Source organism: Oryctolagus cuniculus, chromosome 13, assembly GCF_051225735.1.
Source record: "Oryctolagus cuniculus isolate XC-2025 breed Fujian yellow rabbit chromosome 13, ASM5122573v1, whole genome shotgun sequence".
NCBI classification, from domain to species: Eukaryota; Metazoa; Chordata; class Mammalia; order Lagomorpha; family Leporidae; genus Oryctolagus; species Oryctolagus cuniculus.
In genome coordinates this window covers 99,916,191-99,935,641 of record NC_142879.1, presented here as the reverse complement: position 1 = coordinate 99,935,641, position 19,451 = coordinate 99,916,191, and the positions used below count along the sequence as shown (strand labels likewise).

At 44.0% G+C, this 19,451-nt stretch overlaps 1 protein-coding gene across 1 annotated transcript in view; it reads right to left on the bottom strand.

Moving 5' to 3' along the window:
* Window positions 1-1,070: 1,070 nt before the first annotated feature.
* The window catches only part of LOC103346384 (WW domain-containing adapter protein with coiled-coil-like), a 51,191-nt gene continuing 32,810 nt past the window's right edge, over window positions 1,071-19,451 (bottom strand). Inside the window, exons 8-9 of the mRNA XM_089311274.1 lie at window positions 13,834-14,142; window positions 1,071-2,394 (exon numbers count right to left, since the gene is read on the bottom strand). Of these exons, the coding sequence (XP_089167400.1) occupies window positions 2,135-2,394; window positions 13,834-14,142 (569 nt within the window). The 3' untranslated portion in view covers window positions 1,071-2,134. The remainder of the gene's footprint in view (window positions 2,395-13,833; window positions 14,143-19,451) is intronic.

The following is a 19,451-nucleotide window of genomic DNA, read 5'->3' as shown; positions in this document are numbered from 1 at the left end:
CCAAGTGCTTGGGACCCTGCACCCACATGGGAGACCAGGAGGAAGCACCTGGCTCCTGGCTTTGGATTGGCACAGCACTGGCCATAGGGGCCATTTGGAGAATGAACCAATGGAAGGAAGACCTTTCTCTCTGTCTCTCTCTCTCTGTGTCTATAACTCTACCTGTCAAATAAATAAGTAAAAAATAATAAAAAAGAACCAAGATAAACAACAAAGAAACAAAACCTAGAAGATGCAATATAATGGGTATAAGGATTTAAGATGGGGGCCGGTGCTGTGGCATAGCGAGTAAAGCCGCTGCCTCCAGTGCTGGCATCCCATATGGGCACTGGTTCATGTCCCAGCTGCTCCACTTCCCATCCAGCTCTCTGCTATGGCCTGGGAAAGCAGTGGAAGATGGCCCAAGGACTTGGGGCCCTGTACCCACGTGGGAGACCCAGAAGATGCTCCTGGCTTCAGATCGGTGCAGCTCCAACCATTGTGGCCAACTGGGGAGTGAACCAGCAGATGGATGACCTCTCTGCATCCCCTTCTCTCTTTGTAGAACTCTTTCAAATAAATAAATAAATCTTTTAAAAAAATGCTGCCTGTTCCACTTCTGATCCAGCTTCCTGCTAATGTGCCCAGGAAGGCAGCAGTGACAGCTCAAGTAGTTGAGCCCCTGCCCTCCATGTGGGATACTAGGCTAGAGTTTCTGGCTCCTAGCATCAGCCTGGCTCAGGCATTGGCTACCTACCATGGCCGCATAGGAAGTAAATCAGAGAATGGATGATCCCTCTCTTTCTGTGTCACTATGCCTTTCAAATAACTAAATCTCTTAAAAATATTGAAAAAGATTAAAAATAATCTGAGGTAGATAGAAAATGAGTGAGTTTACAATAAAGATAAATTAAGATCTACCATTAAAACTCCTCAGTGTGAGACTTTTTAGAAAACACTAGACCGTGTTCTCAGAACTGTGGGTTATCCCAGAAACCTAGCCAATTTTATGGGAAGTGCACAGGGCAGTATATAAGATTAACCAGATAAATGGCTGTTATTTCATATGATTTTTTTTATTTTTAGAAAAGTAGCCACACAAACCCTTCAGCCATACCCATTCCAACAACCTTTTAATTAAGAGTGAACAGAAAAAAGATGGTACTTAGGAAACCATGTACTTTTGATACTTAAGAGGCCAGAATTAAACATTGTAATTAATCAGGAAAAAATGGCAAAATTTTATCCAGTACCTACCCCTTTCTCAGAAAATGTTTCAAGTATTTTATATAACTACCTGAACTCCTCATTTCCTAGTACTTAGCACTTACAGAAGTGATTCATCTCTAGTAACTACCAGATACATAGCAAGTCTTGAAAAATATACACAAATGTAACCCAATTATATGCCATGGCTTTAAACTATGTGGAACATAAATTCTAAATTCTGAGAAGTTCAAATATAAGGGAAAAAAGACTAGTACTAAAGCAGAGATTTACTAATTTTATACAACACAAACACATTTTACAATATTTTTTTTTAATTTGACAGAGTTAGATAGTGAGACAGACAAAGGTCTTCCTTCCATTGGTTCACTCCCCAAATGGCTGCTACGGCCAGAGCTATGCTGATCTGAAACCAGGAGCCAAGTGTTTCTTTCTCGGCTCCCATGCAGGTGCAGGGGCCCAAGCACTTGGGCCATCCTCCGCTGCCTTCCCAGGCCACAGTAGAGAGCTAGACTGGAAGAGGAGCAACCGGAACTAGAACCTGGTGCCCATATGGGATGCCGGCACTGTAGGTGGAGGACTAACCAAGTGAGCCACAGTGCCGGCCCCCATAAATACATTTTAAATACCTTTTCACTATGGGGGCAGGCTTTTAGTCTAGCAGTTAAGAATGCCTGGGTTTTGAATCTCAGCTCTGTTCCAAATTCCAGCTTCCTGCTAATACACACGCTGGAAGGCAGCAGGAGACAGCTCAAGTACTTGGGTCCTTGTTACCTACACGGGAGACCTGGACTTTGTTCCCGGCTCTTATTCCTGCCTTGCCAACAGTCACGGCAGGTCTTTTGGTGAGTGAAACAGCTGGATGGGAGCTCACTGTTGGTCTGTCTCTCAAATCTTTTTGGGGAAAAAAACATGATAACCATTGTTACTATGAAAATTTACCTTCATTTACTTTGGATATGTCCACATTAGAATTATTAAGCTGCAGTGTAGCTTGCAAAGCAGGAAGCAACTGTCTAAGAAGATTTGGGTCCTGAAGTAATGGAGGTATTGGTGACTGCGGAACAGGAGAAACGGGGACTGCTGAAGCGGATGTCGGAGGTGCAGACGTGGGATTCAGTCCAGAGGCAGAAGATGTGGAAGGAGTTGTGCAAGAATGTGATACTGCCTTGTCTCCTGGTGCAGATTCTAAATAAATAAGACAATATGGCTGAAAAAAGTTACCTGAATTTGGCAAAGCAGAACAAGCATACGTATGAGAACTGGCATCTGAAATGTCTAATTCCATTTAGTCCGTACAATGGAGCACACAAAGTGCTCAGTAAGTACCTGACCAGGTGACATAAATGCAAGTCACAAAACCTGATACCGCACTCCTACGTGTGACATACAAAGCGCTGAGCTCTGCCTACTGGGAATGCCGTCGTGAACAGTTATTTTAACCACATATTGAAACAGCTTCCATGATGATAAAGGAACAATTCTACGTGACTAGATTTAGATATTTAGTAAAATAAGGTGGAAAAAAATGTTATGACCATGGCAGCAACCTACCTATGTAAGACAAGTCAGAACAGACATCACAGTAGTCACCTCCCATACAGACTGAGGATGTCACGTACTAGAGCTCTGTATTAGCCGAGTTTCAGAACTACAAAGTTCCGTGCTGTAATATTACATGAGGCCATGCTTTATCTGTCTGTGTCATTTAAAGATTATCAGCACTAAAATGAACTCTTCTACTAGTAAAATGTTTAGTATTTAGATATTAAAAAACATAAAACACACATGGAAAATCATGAATATTTGGAAGTTTCTATTTCAAACTCCTTATTTATGGAGTCTGGATGCAACAACAACCAAAGCCCTAACAGTGCTTCTGAAACATCTGACAAGCTGGTAATGTAAATTCTAAATGCTCTAAAGATTCCTGTGGTGGCTGAAGAACACAATAAGCAAGACAAGTTCTGTCAGATAAAATCAGTTGAAGGTGGACTCAACTTTTTATTTAAGTCTTTAAAAGATTTTTAAAACTACAAGGAAGGTTTTTATAGTTTCAAAAAGCTTAACAATTACATCCAAAGTATTAGTAGTCATAATATTTTTAAAAACTTCTATAAATTAAGACTATTCAATAGGAAAGCATTTTTAAAACAAGACATAAAAAGATTTTAGCAAGCACTTGAATGGCTAAGAAATGCAAACAAAAAATATGCTCAACTTCATTAATGAACACAAAAACATAAAACAGAGGAAGATATTCATTTACATCACCACAGTAGCAAAAATGTAAAGCCTAACAATGCCAACTGTTGGCAAGAAGCAAAGCAAGGCTTACTTCACGTTTCTAATGGAGAAGACCCACATCAGAGAGCCACTTGGCATTTCTAGAAAAGCTGTCCATAAACACCCTTTCAGGATCCACTCTCTGTGCTTAGGTGTACACCCTCAGAAGAACTCAGAGATGTAAGGCAGGTTGTAAGAAAGATCACCACACCTGCTTTATTCCAGCACAACACCGGAAGCACATGGATGCCCAGACAAGACAAAGAGCACAAAATGCCATCTTTCTGCCACGAAATTGTCAACACAGCAGGGCTCTAATGCAAGAACACAGACCCTCAGGCAGCAACACACACTCCACACTCTGACAAGGCTGGTCTGAAGACCAAAGAAGGACACTTGTCAAAGCATTTTTTGGAGGCAGTTAAGATAGCACATACAACATATGACCTTTAGACTTGTTATGAAGTCATGCAGGTTTCAGGAGTATCACAGTTGAGCAGTAACTTTAAATCTTCATTTTCAACTCTCAGAACTAAACATTCACCATCCTTCACATTCCTGGACAGGCGCCAAATTACTAGCAAGCTTACGGAAAAGGGCCTCCCCATCAGTCTTTGTACAACACTATCACAATGGTCATCAGAATTAGGGACAGCAGCTCTCTACAAATGACACATCTCAGAGCTGCTTTCCATTCATTTCAAAGACTGGTGCTACCCATGCTCCACTGGGTCGGGCTAAGACGCTCTTCTCTTCTAAGGCATGCATCTTAAAAAAGCCTGGTCCTAGATCCAGCAGACTTTGTGCTTGGCTTTTGCTGGTCTGGACTGATAGACAAATATCAATAAACCCAAATTAAATGATAAAACATGTATGTTGTATCAGCACATTTCTCCAGATCATATCCCTTCAAGGTTCTTCCACACACAGCTTACGGACATGTTGATTAACGTGCACAGTGAAGTTCAGATCTGTGTTTTTACTTACTGCACGAACAGTTAAATGAGTACTTACAGCCCTCTGAAACTATCCTCACTCTGTCACCTCACAGATTTTCTTCTTTTTAACAGAGAAAAGAAGGTAGAAGGAGATGCAAGGTGTTTTCAATTTTGCCTGAGTGCCGTCCAATCTTTTCACAGACTTGCCAAGTTACACAGGACCGTCCAGCCCCTGGCCCACAAAATTAAATCCATAGCAGGCCAATTTTTAAGTTGATAATTCTGTATGACCTGCGCATGATGCTAGAAATATCCAAATGGCCCTCAGTAGGTAAAAGGGTCCCTATCCCTTAACAATTTTTCAGTTGGCCCCTCATGTCAAGCAAAGGAAACACTCCAAATCAGAACGCCAATATGCACCACTTCAAAGGAACAAAAGTAACAAACACTTCAACACCCCTAATTTCCAATTACAACAGGGTTATTTGTCCTGACGACTGACTTTTTCAATTTTGTGAGAAATTACAAATGAGAAAATCAGTGTGGAAATCAGAGGAGTCTTCTTCAGACGTGGGCGACCACTGGGGAAAGTACATCTCTGGAAGTCGGTAGTTCTCTGCTAAAAGGTTTGGTTTTACATGTAAGTTCTCAATAAACAGGAACAGAATCACCTCGGAAGGTTAGGGCCCTCGCCTCTATCTGATGACCCTAGGGACCCATGAAAAGTTCAACGTGAGACTCTGAAGAAACAGAGTAAACCTCCAAAAAAATTGTAAAAGATGGCACAAGGCAAGGCAGAGTACAGAGTGGAGTAAGAACGAAACCAGAGAGAGCTGAGACTGTTCAGACAGGGTCTCGGAATGCCACGCTCCCCATCTGTCACAGCCTCCAGGCCTCCCACAGGACACACCACATAAACACCCCTTCAGAGAGCTGCAGCTTATTCAAAGTTTGTTCCATCAGATGCTTCAAAGTACACATGTACCTGAATGTAACACAAATGTAGCAATGCGAGTCCAAGCTTCATACTGAAGGTGCTGGTTGGGTAGCACTCCCCTGTGCCCAGAGAGCCCTCAGATCCACCACACTGCCCAGCACCTTTTTACGGTGTAACAACAGTAATGTTCCCTCCCTTCTACTTCACCATAGCTCCTGCAGGAACGAAATCTTGCTTTATTTGCCTCGGTCAGCCCTAGTGCAAGAATTGGATCTGGCACCAGAATGACACCAACATAGATTCGTTGACTGGACACCTGGTTCTGCTACACAGGCATGGGCACCTATCTATGCATGCTCCATTTCTTAATCTCTTTTGAATACATTTTAAACTTACTTTTCCAGTTGACATCTCTGTGACTTTAGGCCTCTAACCAATTCTGCAACACACACAACTGTGTCATCCACTGTATATCCTGTTTGAATAGGTAAAACTGCTTTCCCTCCTTTTATGCTTGTAATTATGAACTGATGTGTATTTCCAGTTACTGCCAGAAGGGGGAAGGAAACTGCAAAAGTACTTGTTACTACAACGTATTAAAGACTGAACCTAGAATAGCATCGCAACTATTCTAAGGATCCTTTTAAAATACCCCAAAGAACATAAACCAAAGTTTCTTTGTGAGCTATTTTTCTTTGTGATACACAATACAATCTAAAAAGATGTTGATAAAAACAGCACTTTTATCATTAACTTCCTAGGGTTCTGACGGTGTGTAACACTGAGCAGGACACTAAAGCTCAGTCTGCTTTCTACCCTCTGCAGTGGTGCTCCACAGGAGACGTGGAACACGTTTTGAAGGAAAGCAAACGACACAGTAAGTGTAGCAGAGAAAACAAGGCAGCCAGCCCAGTCTCTGCTCCTGCTCCGTGGCTTCCTATGATTTGCATTTCAAGTTACTTTACATACACATAGTGAGTATCTTTAGGCATGTATCCTTTCAGAACCTTTTCCATGTATTTATAAATGTACATAAATTTGCTTTACAACAAAGATACTAACTTTCGCAACTCATCTCATTAAGCTGAAAAAATATTCGCACTATACAGACAAAACGTTAGTGCATTTTTAAACCTTTGACAGATTTTGAAAAACGGACCTCCACATGAACATTACCACCTTGCATGTTCCCACCAACTGTTTCTCCACATCCAAACAGTAACTGTCACTAACCATGAGGCAAAACAGCAGCTCACGTTTTAACCTTAGTTTTCATTATGTATTGGCAATCTTATCCTTGCAATGCTTTTATGCTGGTACAATGTACCAGACAAAATGTTCCACTCTAAGTGTACAATGCAGGGACGTTAAGTATATGTCAGTCTTGTGCACTGACCACCACCATACAACTCCAGAACCTGTCCATCTTCCCAAACACTGCCCACTACGTGGTTAACTCCTCACTCACACTCCCTGCCAGCTCCTGTACCCACTATTCTCTCTCTATAGGAATTTACCCACTCGAGGCGCGGCATCTACATGCAACCAGACCCATATTTATCCTTGTGTTGCTGCCTTGTTCCTCAAGGCTCATCCATGCTGTGGTATGGTATCAGAGCTCCATTTCTTTTATGGTGGCTAAGGCTGCACATACAAGTATCACACTGTTCATCTTCTCATATCCAATGGCGATGGACGCTGGGATTGTTTCTATCTAGTATCTGTTGTCAATAATTGCTACCAACAGTGGTGTCTCTGCCTTTATCCCGGAGCAAAACTGCTGGATGCCATAGGTAATCCTCTCTTAATTCTTTAAGAAACTGCCAAACTGTGTTCCACAGGGGCTCTATCATAAGCAATGCACGGGGTTCCAATTTCTCTACATCCTAAAACAAACAAATTGCTCTTTATTTCTACTTTAAAAAAACCACAACTACTCATACTAATGAGCATGACAGGCACGGAATTGTGGTTCTGATTTGCATTTCCCTGGTGATTAATGATGCTGACCATCTTCTCATGTGTCCACTGGCCACTAGAATATGTTCTCTGGAGAAGTATCACTTAGGTAAAGTCTGCCCACATTTGAACTGGGCTTTCTGTTGTTACTGTTAGACTCCTTTATATATTCTAGATATTAACCCTGTATCACATTTATGATTTATAAATATTTTCTCACTCTAGGGTTGCCTCTTCTTGACTGTATCCCTTGACACACAGAGGTTAATACTGGTGAATTCAAATTTATTTTTCCTTTAGTTGCCTGTGCTTTTGGTGTCATATTCAAGAAATCACTGATAAAAAGTAACATCACGAAGATAAGCCTCCTATAGTTTTTTCGATTTTCTTTGACCCAATGTTCTGTATAAATTCTTAACGTATCTTATCAAAATACTACAAATATTTTCTCCCAAAATTTGTCTGTCAGTTTACTGTATCTCTGTTATAAAGAAATCTTAGATGTCTTACTTGGTCAAATTTATCAACTTTTTAAAAGGCAAATGCATTTTAGGTCTTAAGAAGGTCTTCCTGGGGCCGGCTCTGTGGCACAGGGGTAAAGCCACTGCCTGCTGTGCTGGCATCCCAATTAGGTGCCAGATCAAGTCCCGATACTCCATTTCTGACCCAGCTCTCTGCTATGGCCTGGGACAGCAGCAGCAGATGGCCCCTAGTGCTTGGGCCCCTGCACCCACGTAGGAGACCTGGAGGAAGCTCCAGACTTCTGGCTTCACATCAGCCAGCTCCAGTCAGTGTGGCCAACTGGGGAGTGAACCAGAAGACTTTTCTCTCTCTTTCAAGTAAATAAATCATAAATTTAAAAAAAGGTTTTCTTTAATTAGCTTCAAATAATACCCAATGTTTTCTACAGTTTTTTTGTGTCATAGTTGTTTCTCTTGCATGCCTGTTCAAAATGCCACCTCTAAGAAGTTGATCAAATACTATTTAGTTTAACTTACCAAGATTAAATTCCTCCACAAATATATACTCAGTTATTTAACAAATTGGAGTAATTTTATGGCCAGTCTAATTTTTCATGATATTCAGTATTCCTAAAAGTCATTTTAAAGCAAAGCATCTGAGGACTGAAGGGAATCCACTACAGCCAATTAATGAACTTCTACGGCTAATAACTTCACACATAATGAAGATTTCAGTTCATTCAAATTTCATGTAGTTGACATGTACCATGAACACACATGAGAACTTTATTCTAAGTGACTCACACATCAAATTACTGCATGACACAAGATCTCCAGCCCGCCATGAGGAAGTGAGCCATGCTGTTTAGACAGGCTAAGCCTCTGAGACCTAAACCTCAGGTCACTGAACAGGTCTGCTTCGGTGGCTATTTTGTTTCACTTTCAAACTTATGTATGCCACTAAATCCTAACTCTAAAATACTAAATGAGAAAACTGCTTTTTATGTTCATTAAATTCTTCTAGGGGCAGGCATTTGGCACAGCAGTTAAGACACTATCTGGGACAACTTCAGCCCACACTGGAGTGCTAGGTTTGAGTCCTGGCTCTAAGCTCCAGTCCAGCTTCCTGCTTATGTGCACCCTGGGAGGTAGCAGGTGATGGCTCAAGTAGTTGGGCCTGCCACTCACATGAGAGAACTGGATGGAGTTCTGGGCGCCTAGTTTTGACCTGGTACAGTTCCGGCTGTTGTAGGCTTTTCAAATAAATAAAACATGTTTTTAAAAAATGTGTAATTCTGACACTTATTTGGCCATAGCAAGAAACAAGGACCCACACATCCCCTGCTTACTGTCATTTCACAAATCCAGAAGGGTCGAGCGTTAAGCCAGTTAGAAGGGTCATGAAGGCAGCTGATAAAAATCAGTTTTATGCTCTCTAAGGTAACAACTTCTCTATTACTTTGGTATATGGTTGCCAAACAAAGTGATCTCTCTTACCCCTAGATGCTCAAATGTTAACCCTCACAAACAGGCCTCAATGGGGACAACCTGAACCCTTCTTTTTACCCTAACACCAGCATTGTTCTCTACATTAAGCTGATGTTAAGTGCCCAGCTGAGATGTTTTAGATACACAACACATATATTCATTGTTTTTCTCCAAATACACCTTTTAAAAAGATTTATTTATTTATTTGAAAGTCAGAGTTACACGCGGAGAGGAGAGCAGAGGGGAGGGGAGGGGAGGGGAGAGAGACTGACTTCCATCTGCTGGTTCGCTCCCCAACTGGCTGCAACAGCTTGAGCCAAAGTGGGTGCAGGAGCCCAAGGACTTGGACCATCTTCCACTGCTTTCCCAGGCTATAGCAGAGAGCTGGATCAGAATGGAGCAGCTGGGACTTGAACCGGTGCCCATAGGGATGCCGGCACTGCAGGTGGCAGCTTTAACCGCAACACCACAGTGCCAGCCCCCCAAATACATTTTTAAAACCAGGACCTATGCAGGAGCTTCTCCAATCCTCCTCAATACATCCATTACTACTCACACAGATGTTTATCCATCCACAACAAACAGATGCCACTTATTATCAGTCAAGTACTAGGGACAGAGCTATGGCTAAGACAGATTCCGCTCTTGTGTTATTTAATAAAACATAATTATCAATAAATAAAACATTATTTAATAAAACATGCTACCACTAGATACAGCTTAACTACACTTAAAGCCAAGTGACCAATCTGATCTGAATTATCACCCTTTAACATGAATTATTCGTGGGGGAAAACCCCTGTAAAGATGAGAAGTCAGGGCAGGTGCTGTGGCACAGCAGGTAAAGCTACTGCCTGCGATGCTAGCATCCCAAATGGGCACCAGTTCGTGTCCCGGCTGCTCCATTTCTGATCCAGTTCCCTGCTGACGGGAAAAGCAGAAGATGGCCCAAGTGCCTGGGCCCCTGCCCCCATGTGGGAGACCAGGAGTTCTTAGCTCCGGCCATTGCAGCCATCTGGGGAGTGAATCTTTGGATGGAAGCTCGCTCTCTGTAACTCTTTCAAATAAACAAATCTTAAAAAAAAGGCCGGCGCCGCGGCTCACTAGGCTAATCCTCCGCCTAGCGGCACCAGCACACCGGGTTCTAGTCCCGGTCGGGGCACCGGATTCTGTCCCGGTTGCCCCTCTTCCAGGCCAGCTCTCTGCTGTGGCCAGGGAGTGCAGTGGAGGATGGCCCAGGTGCTTGGGCCCTGCACCCCATGGGAGACCAGGAAAAGCACCTGGCTCCTGGCTCCTGCCATCGGATCAGCGCGGTGCGCCGGCCGCAGCACGCCTCTGCGGCGGCCATTGGAGGGTGAACCAACGGCAAAGGAAGACCTTTCTCTCTGTCTCTCTCTCTCACTGTCCACTCTGCCTGTCACAAAAAAAAAAAAAAAATCTTAAAAAAAAAAAAAAATAGGACGGCGCTGCAGCTCAACAGGCTAATCCTCCGCCTGTGGCGCCTGCACACCAGGTTCTAGTCCCAGTTGGGGCGCTGGATTCTGTCACAGTTGCCCCTCCTCCAGGCCAGCTCTCTGCTGTGGCCCGGGAGTGCAGTGGAGGATGGCCCAAGTGCTTGGGCCCTGCACCAGCATGGGAGACCAGGAGGAAGTACCTGACTCCTGGCTTCAGATCAGCACGGTGCACAGGTCCCAGTGGCCATTGGAGGGTGAACCAACGGTAAAGGAAGACCTTTCTCTCTCTCTCTCACTGTCCACTCTGCCTGTCCAAAAACAAAAACAAAAAAAAACCAGAAAACAGGAAGCTCAACATGAGTAACATGGATATCTTCACTGAGGAAAAAAAATTTTAGTGTAATGAACATTGCATAAATTTAGAGTAACTAGAACAATCTGAAAGTATCAAAACTGTTAAGACATCTTTAAGGAAGTAAAATCGTCTGATTTATATACACAAGGAAAGTACTTGGAAAGACTATACAATTTCCCCTATAAAACAGGCAGCTCCAAGTTTATCAAATTTCTTCCTCTAAGTTTAAAATTACCATACATAAAATTCTGTATATAGTATCTGTGATTAGCAAATACACTTTGTACAATTTACACTTGAGTCACCTCCAATTTGTTCGCAATTTTAAATTACCGAAGTCTTAACTGATAATTTGTTATCTTTCATTACATATGGTTTTGGGGAAAGAACATGGATTTTGGAGAAGCCACCTGAAATACTCTAACATGTGTTTGAACTGTTCAGGCCTCTCATTTCTATGGTAAGAGACAGTCTCTTCCCTTCTAGTGTTGTTTCAAGGAACACACTAAGTATACGTAAAATAATTAGCACCAACTCTGGTTCACAGTCATTTTTAACTAAGGTTGTTGGAAATGCTGACTCAAGCATGGGGGATGAGGGGAGAGAAGGTGAGCACAGTACAAAATGCAGTAAAACACAATGTCGAACCTAAACATAACTGTCTGAAAAAACTAAAATAGTGTGATAAGCACTAAAATAGACAAAGGGCCAAGTGCTTGGGAAACAGACTGGGAGAGGTTAACTGACAGTTAAGAACCTGAAGGATGTGAGATTTGGACTTTCAAGAAAGAATACTGAGTTCAGCAGGACAGGAACAGACATGTCCTTCCATCTAGCGAACACAAGGAACATGAATGAACGTTACCACGTCCAGAAACACACACGCCTGCAACAGAGCAATTGTAGGGAATGTGGAGTGGAATGACTGGAGATCAAACTAGGGAGACGCACAGCTTACTTAGGAGTCTAGACTTTATCCTCTGCGTAATGGCAAACCAGTACAAGCCTTTAAGCAAGAAAGCAACAGAGTCCAATCTCACTTTAGGATGGTGGTGCTGCAGTGAGTGACCAGACCGGGCAGGAAGGACAGGGAGATCATCAGAAGCCTGCTTCAAGAGAGATGACCTGAGTTTAATAATGGAAGTAGCAGTGACAATAGAAAGAGTACACACAAATGAAATACAGCAAAGAGTGCAAAGATTGTCAAAAGGTGGCAGAAATGTGCCTGGCCTTGAGAATACCAGAGAACAAGTTGATGGTTAATTCTGTCAGTTACTGAGAATCTAATACATTGTGGGAAAGGGAGAAATTTGGGACACTCTGTATCCGAGGAAATTTAACAAATACAGCATGCAGAAGGGAATAAAACCAAAGATAATGATAAAAAGAGGGAGGACACGTTAAGCAAGACAAAGTATGGTGCTGCCATTTAAGGAGAAGAGACTAGAACAAGGAACCTGCAGGACAGTACTATCACAGAAGCCCAGGGGAGCTGTGAAGTGTTAGGTGAACAAATGGGAACCTGAATAAAGACTTCAGAAGGTCTCAAGGTTTTTAACTTTGGAGTTCTTCTAAATAAAGTAAGTTTTTCTTACAATTTTCTTACAAAATTTTCTTACAAAATTATAGGAAATGAAAAAAAATCAAACCATCCTTTGGAAAAAAATAAATTAACTGTTGCAGGAATTCAGATTTCATCAAGAATTTTATCTGCATATGGATTTGTCCAACAGGGTAAATCTGATGAGAACCTATCAATTTTGGTACAAAGAACCTATCAATTTTGGTACAAAGGACTTTAACATTTGAAACAAGCATTAATCTGTTTAACTGTATACTGTATAGTAAAAATATTAGTTTAGTACTCTGAAACACACTGTAGTACAAAGGAAAATCAAATAGCACACACAAGAGAAAACCAGAGGCAAAAGTAAAGCAGCTATGTGAATCCTTCATCAACAGTCCAAAACAACTTGTCAAGCAATTAACTGCGCTTAAAAACTCAAACTCTTCATCTCCTAAACTCACGGGACATTTCAAAAATTCCTCAACACTTACTAATGGTCTGCCAACTGGTCTAACCATGAAAATTTGTCTTTTAACTTCCTTATTTAAAAAAAATATATATATATGGTGAGGTAAAAGTCAGAGTCAATGGTTCATGCAAATATAGTTCTTATCACACTGCTTCCACCTCCCAAGTAGTTGTTGTCACACTTCTTTTTTGAATATGCTATGGTTATTAACACAGAGTTGGCTAAACATAATTTGTATTGCAATGTTTCACTTCAGACTTACAATCAAATTCAGACATTAGTTAACTTGAGACTCATGACTCAGTTTTCTAACTCACAAAATGAAACCAATGAGTTCATGTTGTACAAAAACAAGTTTTGTCTCTGTTCATATTAAATTTTAATTAAGAGAATCAATTTCTAGACTATCAAGACAACTACCACAAGAGTATTTTACATAAATACAAAGGGACAGTTATTGGACTTTGACAAGTTACTTAAACCACTTTGGTTATAAATTAAGCACTTGATGTCAGTGTCAAAGGAAAAAACAGTTCTGAGGCTTGATAATAAATTACAAGAAAAGGCAAAGTACTGCTAACTCTAGACCTAAATTTATGCAGTAACAGTCTAGAAAACTTAAAAAAACTTATCGATAAGAGTCTTAAGCCAAAGGAAATAATGTACTACAGCAGAAACTAGTTCACGCGCAGCATCTAGTAGTAACGACATACCTTTTCTTTCTGTTTTCTGTGCAGGGACAGAAGATGTGGGTATAGGCAGTTTTGACAAAGTAGATGCTCCATTAGCATCAAATGATTTCTTTGGCTGGTGATCAGACTGCAGCGTAAATGGACTAGAAGGAAGAGCGCCTGGGGCAGCAGCTGGATGAACCACTGGCTTGATGGGGTGCTGTACTGGCGCAGAACTACTGTGAGTGTCTGCTCTTGGCAGTCTGTAGTCTCTGTCATTGTGTCTGCTTGTCTGAGACAGAATATTCTGTGGGAGCAAACTACTGGCATCACTGGAATGCTTGTCTTCCACTTTAGTTCACAGTTCGAAAAAGATGTTGGAATGACAGAAAGGGGAAGAAAAAAGATTACGTTAGAATCCTCTCTTTAACATCAGCTGATTCAGCAACATTCTTGTTCTTATGTATCTTTCAATAAAACTGCAAGCCCAGTTAGTTTCTGCAGTTTTACCACGGGTATATAAATATCCAAATAGTAAAAGAAGAGTTTTTACTCAACTATAAATATCTATGCTCAAATTTCCAGTGGGCTATTCATTCCTTAGGATTCTTCAGAACCACACTGTTGTTCAAACAAAACATTAAAAAGAAAATCAGTATTTAGAGTTACAACATTTCACTCAAATTTTTAATGTTATAAAACAGAAAAAGTGTTTTTCTGTAACATATGTGTGGGGAGCAACCCGGACTAGACTGAGTTACTGGAATTAAGACTTATTCTATGCGTCTGCTCTCCCACAATATGGCGCTGGGAGAGGAGAAAACAGCTTCTACGCAGCTGCCTCCAGTTCAACCAATAAACTGTAGGACCTGCTCCTGATTGGAGAGCAGCGTACTCGGCGTGTGGGCAGCCGAGTTAGGATTGGCGGAGGAGGACTATAAAGGAGGAGAGAGACGGCATGCACCAGGAACATCTATGGGGAACATCTAGCTGAAGGAACACCTGTGCAGCCCCCGAGTAGAGCCGGCTGGCGGTGTGCCGCTCCCCTGCGGAAGTGGGGAATGTGGCCAGGGGGAACTGCCCTTCCACGGAGGTGGAAGGGATAGTAGCCAACCCGGGAAGAACCAGCAGCAAACCCGGGGAGGGCCGAGCAGACGAAGGAACAGCGCAGGGTCCTGTGTCGTTCCTCCACCAAGAGGGGGAGCGACATAATGGTGCCGTGACTCGGATAGGAAGCCTAGGCAGGGCTTAGTGTCGTTCCCCCATGAAGACGGGGAGCGACATAATGGTGCCGTGACTCGGATAGGAAACCTAGCTCGGATAGGAAACCTAGGACGGATAGGAAACCTAGGAGGGAAAGACAGGGAAGAAGCAGGAAAATACCGGAGAGAGAGACTAGCAAAGAGCCTAGGTGCCGGAAGAAGCTATTGAAAGCCTAGGCAGAGACTCGGATATGGACTGTGAGAAAGAAGTTAGGATTTAAAGTGAAAGCAAGAAGAAACTTAGACTCAGATACAGACTGCAGGTTGAAAGTGAAAGTGAAACCTATAAGAAACTTAGACTCGGATACGGACTGTGGGGAGTAGCCAGGAGAAATGAGAGGAATATTGTTGGAAGAAAACTTAAGGAAACATACCGGGTAGAGAAAAATGTTAGGGAGGATGAAGCCGCGAGTGCAGGCCGAGGCGGAGATATAAGCCACCTTGGAATTCTTCAAGTCACCCCGGGGAGCAAGAGGCGAAGATCTGGAACCAGAGGCAGAGACGTGGGCCGCCAGGTTGAAATTCGCCAGGTTAGTCCGGGGAACTTGGACTGAATGCCGGTGGTGGCGGAAACATTCGCGGAAGCCACCGCGTGCAGAGAGAGCACGGGGCGTGAATAGATGGGGAACGCCAGGGCTGGCGCGAGGCCGTGGTGCGGGCGCGAAGTGCGTGGAGACCGCGGAGCGTGCGCGCAGAGCCGGGAACCCGCCGGCGGGGCGAGGCACCGGGAAGCCGCGCAGAGCCGTGAACCCGCCGGCGGGGCGAGGCGCCGGGAAGCCGCGCAAAGCCGGGAAGCCGCGCAGATCGGAGAAGCGCGGGCTGAAGCGGCTCAGAGCCGGGAAGCCGCCGAGAAGCAGTCTCGGGGCGGGCGCCGGGAAGCCGCAAGGATAAGAGAAACAGAAGTTTAGAAGTAAGATGAGAGAAATAGGAATGTTGGAAGATAGAAGTAAAATGGGAGAAATAGGAATGCCCGGAGATAGAGAAATAGAAAGGCCTCCCCTCAACATGCCAATGAGAAAGCTTGGATTCGGTCTGCCTGATTAAGCGAGGTGATGAGCACCTGGGCGGCTAGCAGCTTATGCGCCGCAGGTCACCGAAGACAGGCACGAAGTAACATCAGTAAGGCTTCCCCACAATACAACAGTTAGGAGGCTTGGACTCGGTCTGCCTGATTAAGGCGGTAAGCACCAGCAAGCAGCTCGACCAGAGTATGAGCTGCAGGTCACCGAAGATAGGCACGAACCAACACTAATAAGTCTCCCCCACAATACGGCAATGAGAAGGCTTGGATTCGGTTTGTGCCTATCTTCGGTGACCTGCAGCTCATGCTTTGGTCGAGCTGCTTGCTGGTGCTTACCGCCTTAAATCAGGCAGACCGAATCCAAGCCTCCTAATTGTTGCATCGTGGGGAAGCCTTACTGATGTTACTTCGTGCCTGTCTTCGGTGACCTGCGGCGCATAAGCTGCTAGCCGCCCAGGTGCTCATCGCCTCGCTTAATCAGGCAGACCGAATCCAAGCTTTCTCATTGGCATGTTGAGGGGAGGCCTTTCTATTTCTCTATCTCCGGGCATTCCTATTTCTCCCATTTTACTTCTATCTTCCAACATTCCTATTTCTCTCATCTTACTTCTAAACTTCTGTTTCTCTTATCCTTGCGGCTTCCCGGCGCCCGCCCCGAGACTGCTTCTCGGCGGCTTCCCGGCTCTGAGCCGCTTCAGCCCGCGCTTCTCCGATCTGCGCGGCTTCCCGGCTTTGCGCGGCTTCCCGGCGCCTCGCCCCGCCGGCGGGTTCACGGCTCTGCGCGGCTTCCCGGTGCCTCGCCCCGCCGGCGGGTTCCCGGCTCTGCGCGCATGCTCCGCGGTCTCCACGCACTTCGCGCCCGCACCACGGCCTCGCGCCAGCCCCGGCATTCCCCATCTATTCACGCCCCGTGCTCTCTCTGCACGCGGCGGCTTCCGCGAATGTTTCCGCCACCACCGGCATTCAGTCCAAGTTCCCCGGACTAACCTGGCGAATTTCAACCTGGCGGCCCACGTCTCTGCCTCTGGTTCCAGATCTTCGCCTCTTGCTCCCCGGGGTGACTTGAAGAATTCCAAGGTGGCTTATATCTCCGCCTCGGCCTGCACTCGCGGCTTCATCCTCCCTAACATTTTTCTCTACCCGGTATGTTTCCTTAAGTTTTCTTCCAACAATATTCCTCTCATTTCTCCTGGCTACTCCCCACAGTCCGTATCCGAGTCTAAGTTTCTTATAGGTTTCACTTTCACTTTCAACCTGCAGTCTGTATCTGAGTCTAAGTTTCTTCTTGCTTTCACTTTAAATCCTAACTTCTTTCTCACAGTCCATATCCGAGTCTCTGCCTAGGCTTTCAATAGCTTCTTCCGGCACCTAGGCTCTTTGCTAGTCTCTCTCTCCGGTATTTTCCTGCTTCTTCCCTGTCTTTCCCTCCTAGGTTTCCTATCCGTCCTAGGTTTCCTATCCGAGCTAGGTTTCCTATCCGAGTCACGGCACCATTATGTCGCTCCCCGTCTTCATGGGGGAACGACACTAAGCCCTGCCTAGGCTTCCTATCCGAGTCACGGCACCATTATGTCGCTCCCCCTCTTCGTGGAGGAACGACACTGAACCCTGCCTAGGCTTCCTATCCGAGTCACGGCACCATTATGTCGCTCCCCCTCTTCGTGGAGGAACGACACTGAACCCTGCCTAGGCTTCCTATCCGAGTCACGGCACCATTATGTCGCTCCCCCTCTTCGTGGAGGAACGACACAGGACCCTGCGCTGTTCTTTCGTCTGCTCGGCCCTCCCCGGGTTTGCTGCTGGTTCTTCCCGGGTTGGCTACTATCCCTTCCACCTCCGTGGAAGGGCAGTTCCCCCTGGCCACATTCCCCACTTCCGCAGGGGAGCGGCACACCGCCGGCCGGCTTTCTCGGGGGCTGCACAGGTGTTCCCCTTAGATGTTCCTGGTGCATGCCGTCTCTCTCCTCCTTTATAGTCCTCCTCCGCCAATCCCAACTCGGCTGCCCACACGCCGAGTACGCTGCTCTCCAATCAGGAGCAAGTCCTACAGTTAATTGGTTGAACTGGAGGCAGCTGTGCGGAAGCTGTTTACTTCTCTCCCAGCGCCATATTGTGGGAGAGCAGATGCATAGAATAAGTCTTAATTTCAGTAACTTAGTCCAGTCCGGATTGCTCCCCACAATATGGACCATAAATTCAAATTAAATTATCCACAGTGGTTCAACTGCAAAGAAATATCGACTTTATTAGCCTGCTTCCTCTAAATACTATGGTACTAAACAGCGGCTCTAAAGTAGTTTATGCCAGAATGTAAATGGCCTCATGTAAGATGACTGAGCACACCATCTAGTATGTAAACCAATTCAGCTTTCTTAATACTAACAAACACCAGAGTAACAAAATCATGTTACTTTCAGATAATGCTATCTGAAAATAGAAATCCTACAAACTGGTATCACCGATTACATTAAAACAGATCCTCCCTCAATCTAAAACCAAAAAAATTTTAAATTCAGAAATAGGCACTGGAAAGTCTAAGCTCTATCCATAAATTGATGGGAAGCACTGTTTCCACAAAACAACATGACAAAAGGAAAATCTGGACAATCACGTTCACTAAGTTTATATTTACCAAAAAAAGTCTCTACCCTGAACTCCAAAATGCCCATCAGTAACTGGAATTAAAGTAACCAAGGAAACACTAACATTCCAGTATATGATGCTCCACCACTCCCATTCACTACTGCTTTTTCCAATTCAAAGACCAGTATAGCAAAGAAAGCCACACACTCAAACTGCAAGTCAATTTTAAATCTGTCAGTACACAACCACTGTGTCATAACACAATAAAAGGCACTGGGATAGTCAAAAATGCCAATCACATCAAAACCCAAGGTCTTTTAACAGTGACAATATATAAAATTAGTAGACTCAGGTATCCCAGCCTGTAACGCCATTGCATCATAAACTATCAACCTCCATGGACATAAAATACTCAGTTTTATTCCAGAGTTTTTATTACAATAGAAACCTTCTGTTTGAATAGGAATAATATCACCCTCAGTCCTACCACTTTACTACCTAGAACTTTTCATTTTCTTGACTAAGAAAATTACATTTCCAGTTCATATGCTATAGTCAAATGTATTAAATATACTCAAGATGAACATTAAAAATCATACTTGTACTATTTCTAAGTGTTAAAAAGCAGTGTGGGGGGGCATTAGAGGATCCAAGGAAGCCACTGCCACACAGCCTGCTATCATAACTCTAAACACAAGGCACTGAGGTAGCTAATTGTGTGTAAACAGCCCCCTGGGAATACGCTGCTAGCACCTAGCAAGTACACGCAGGGTGTTGGGTTCAACAACATACAC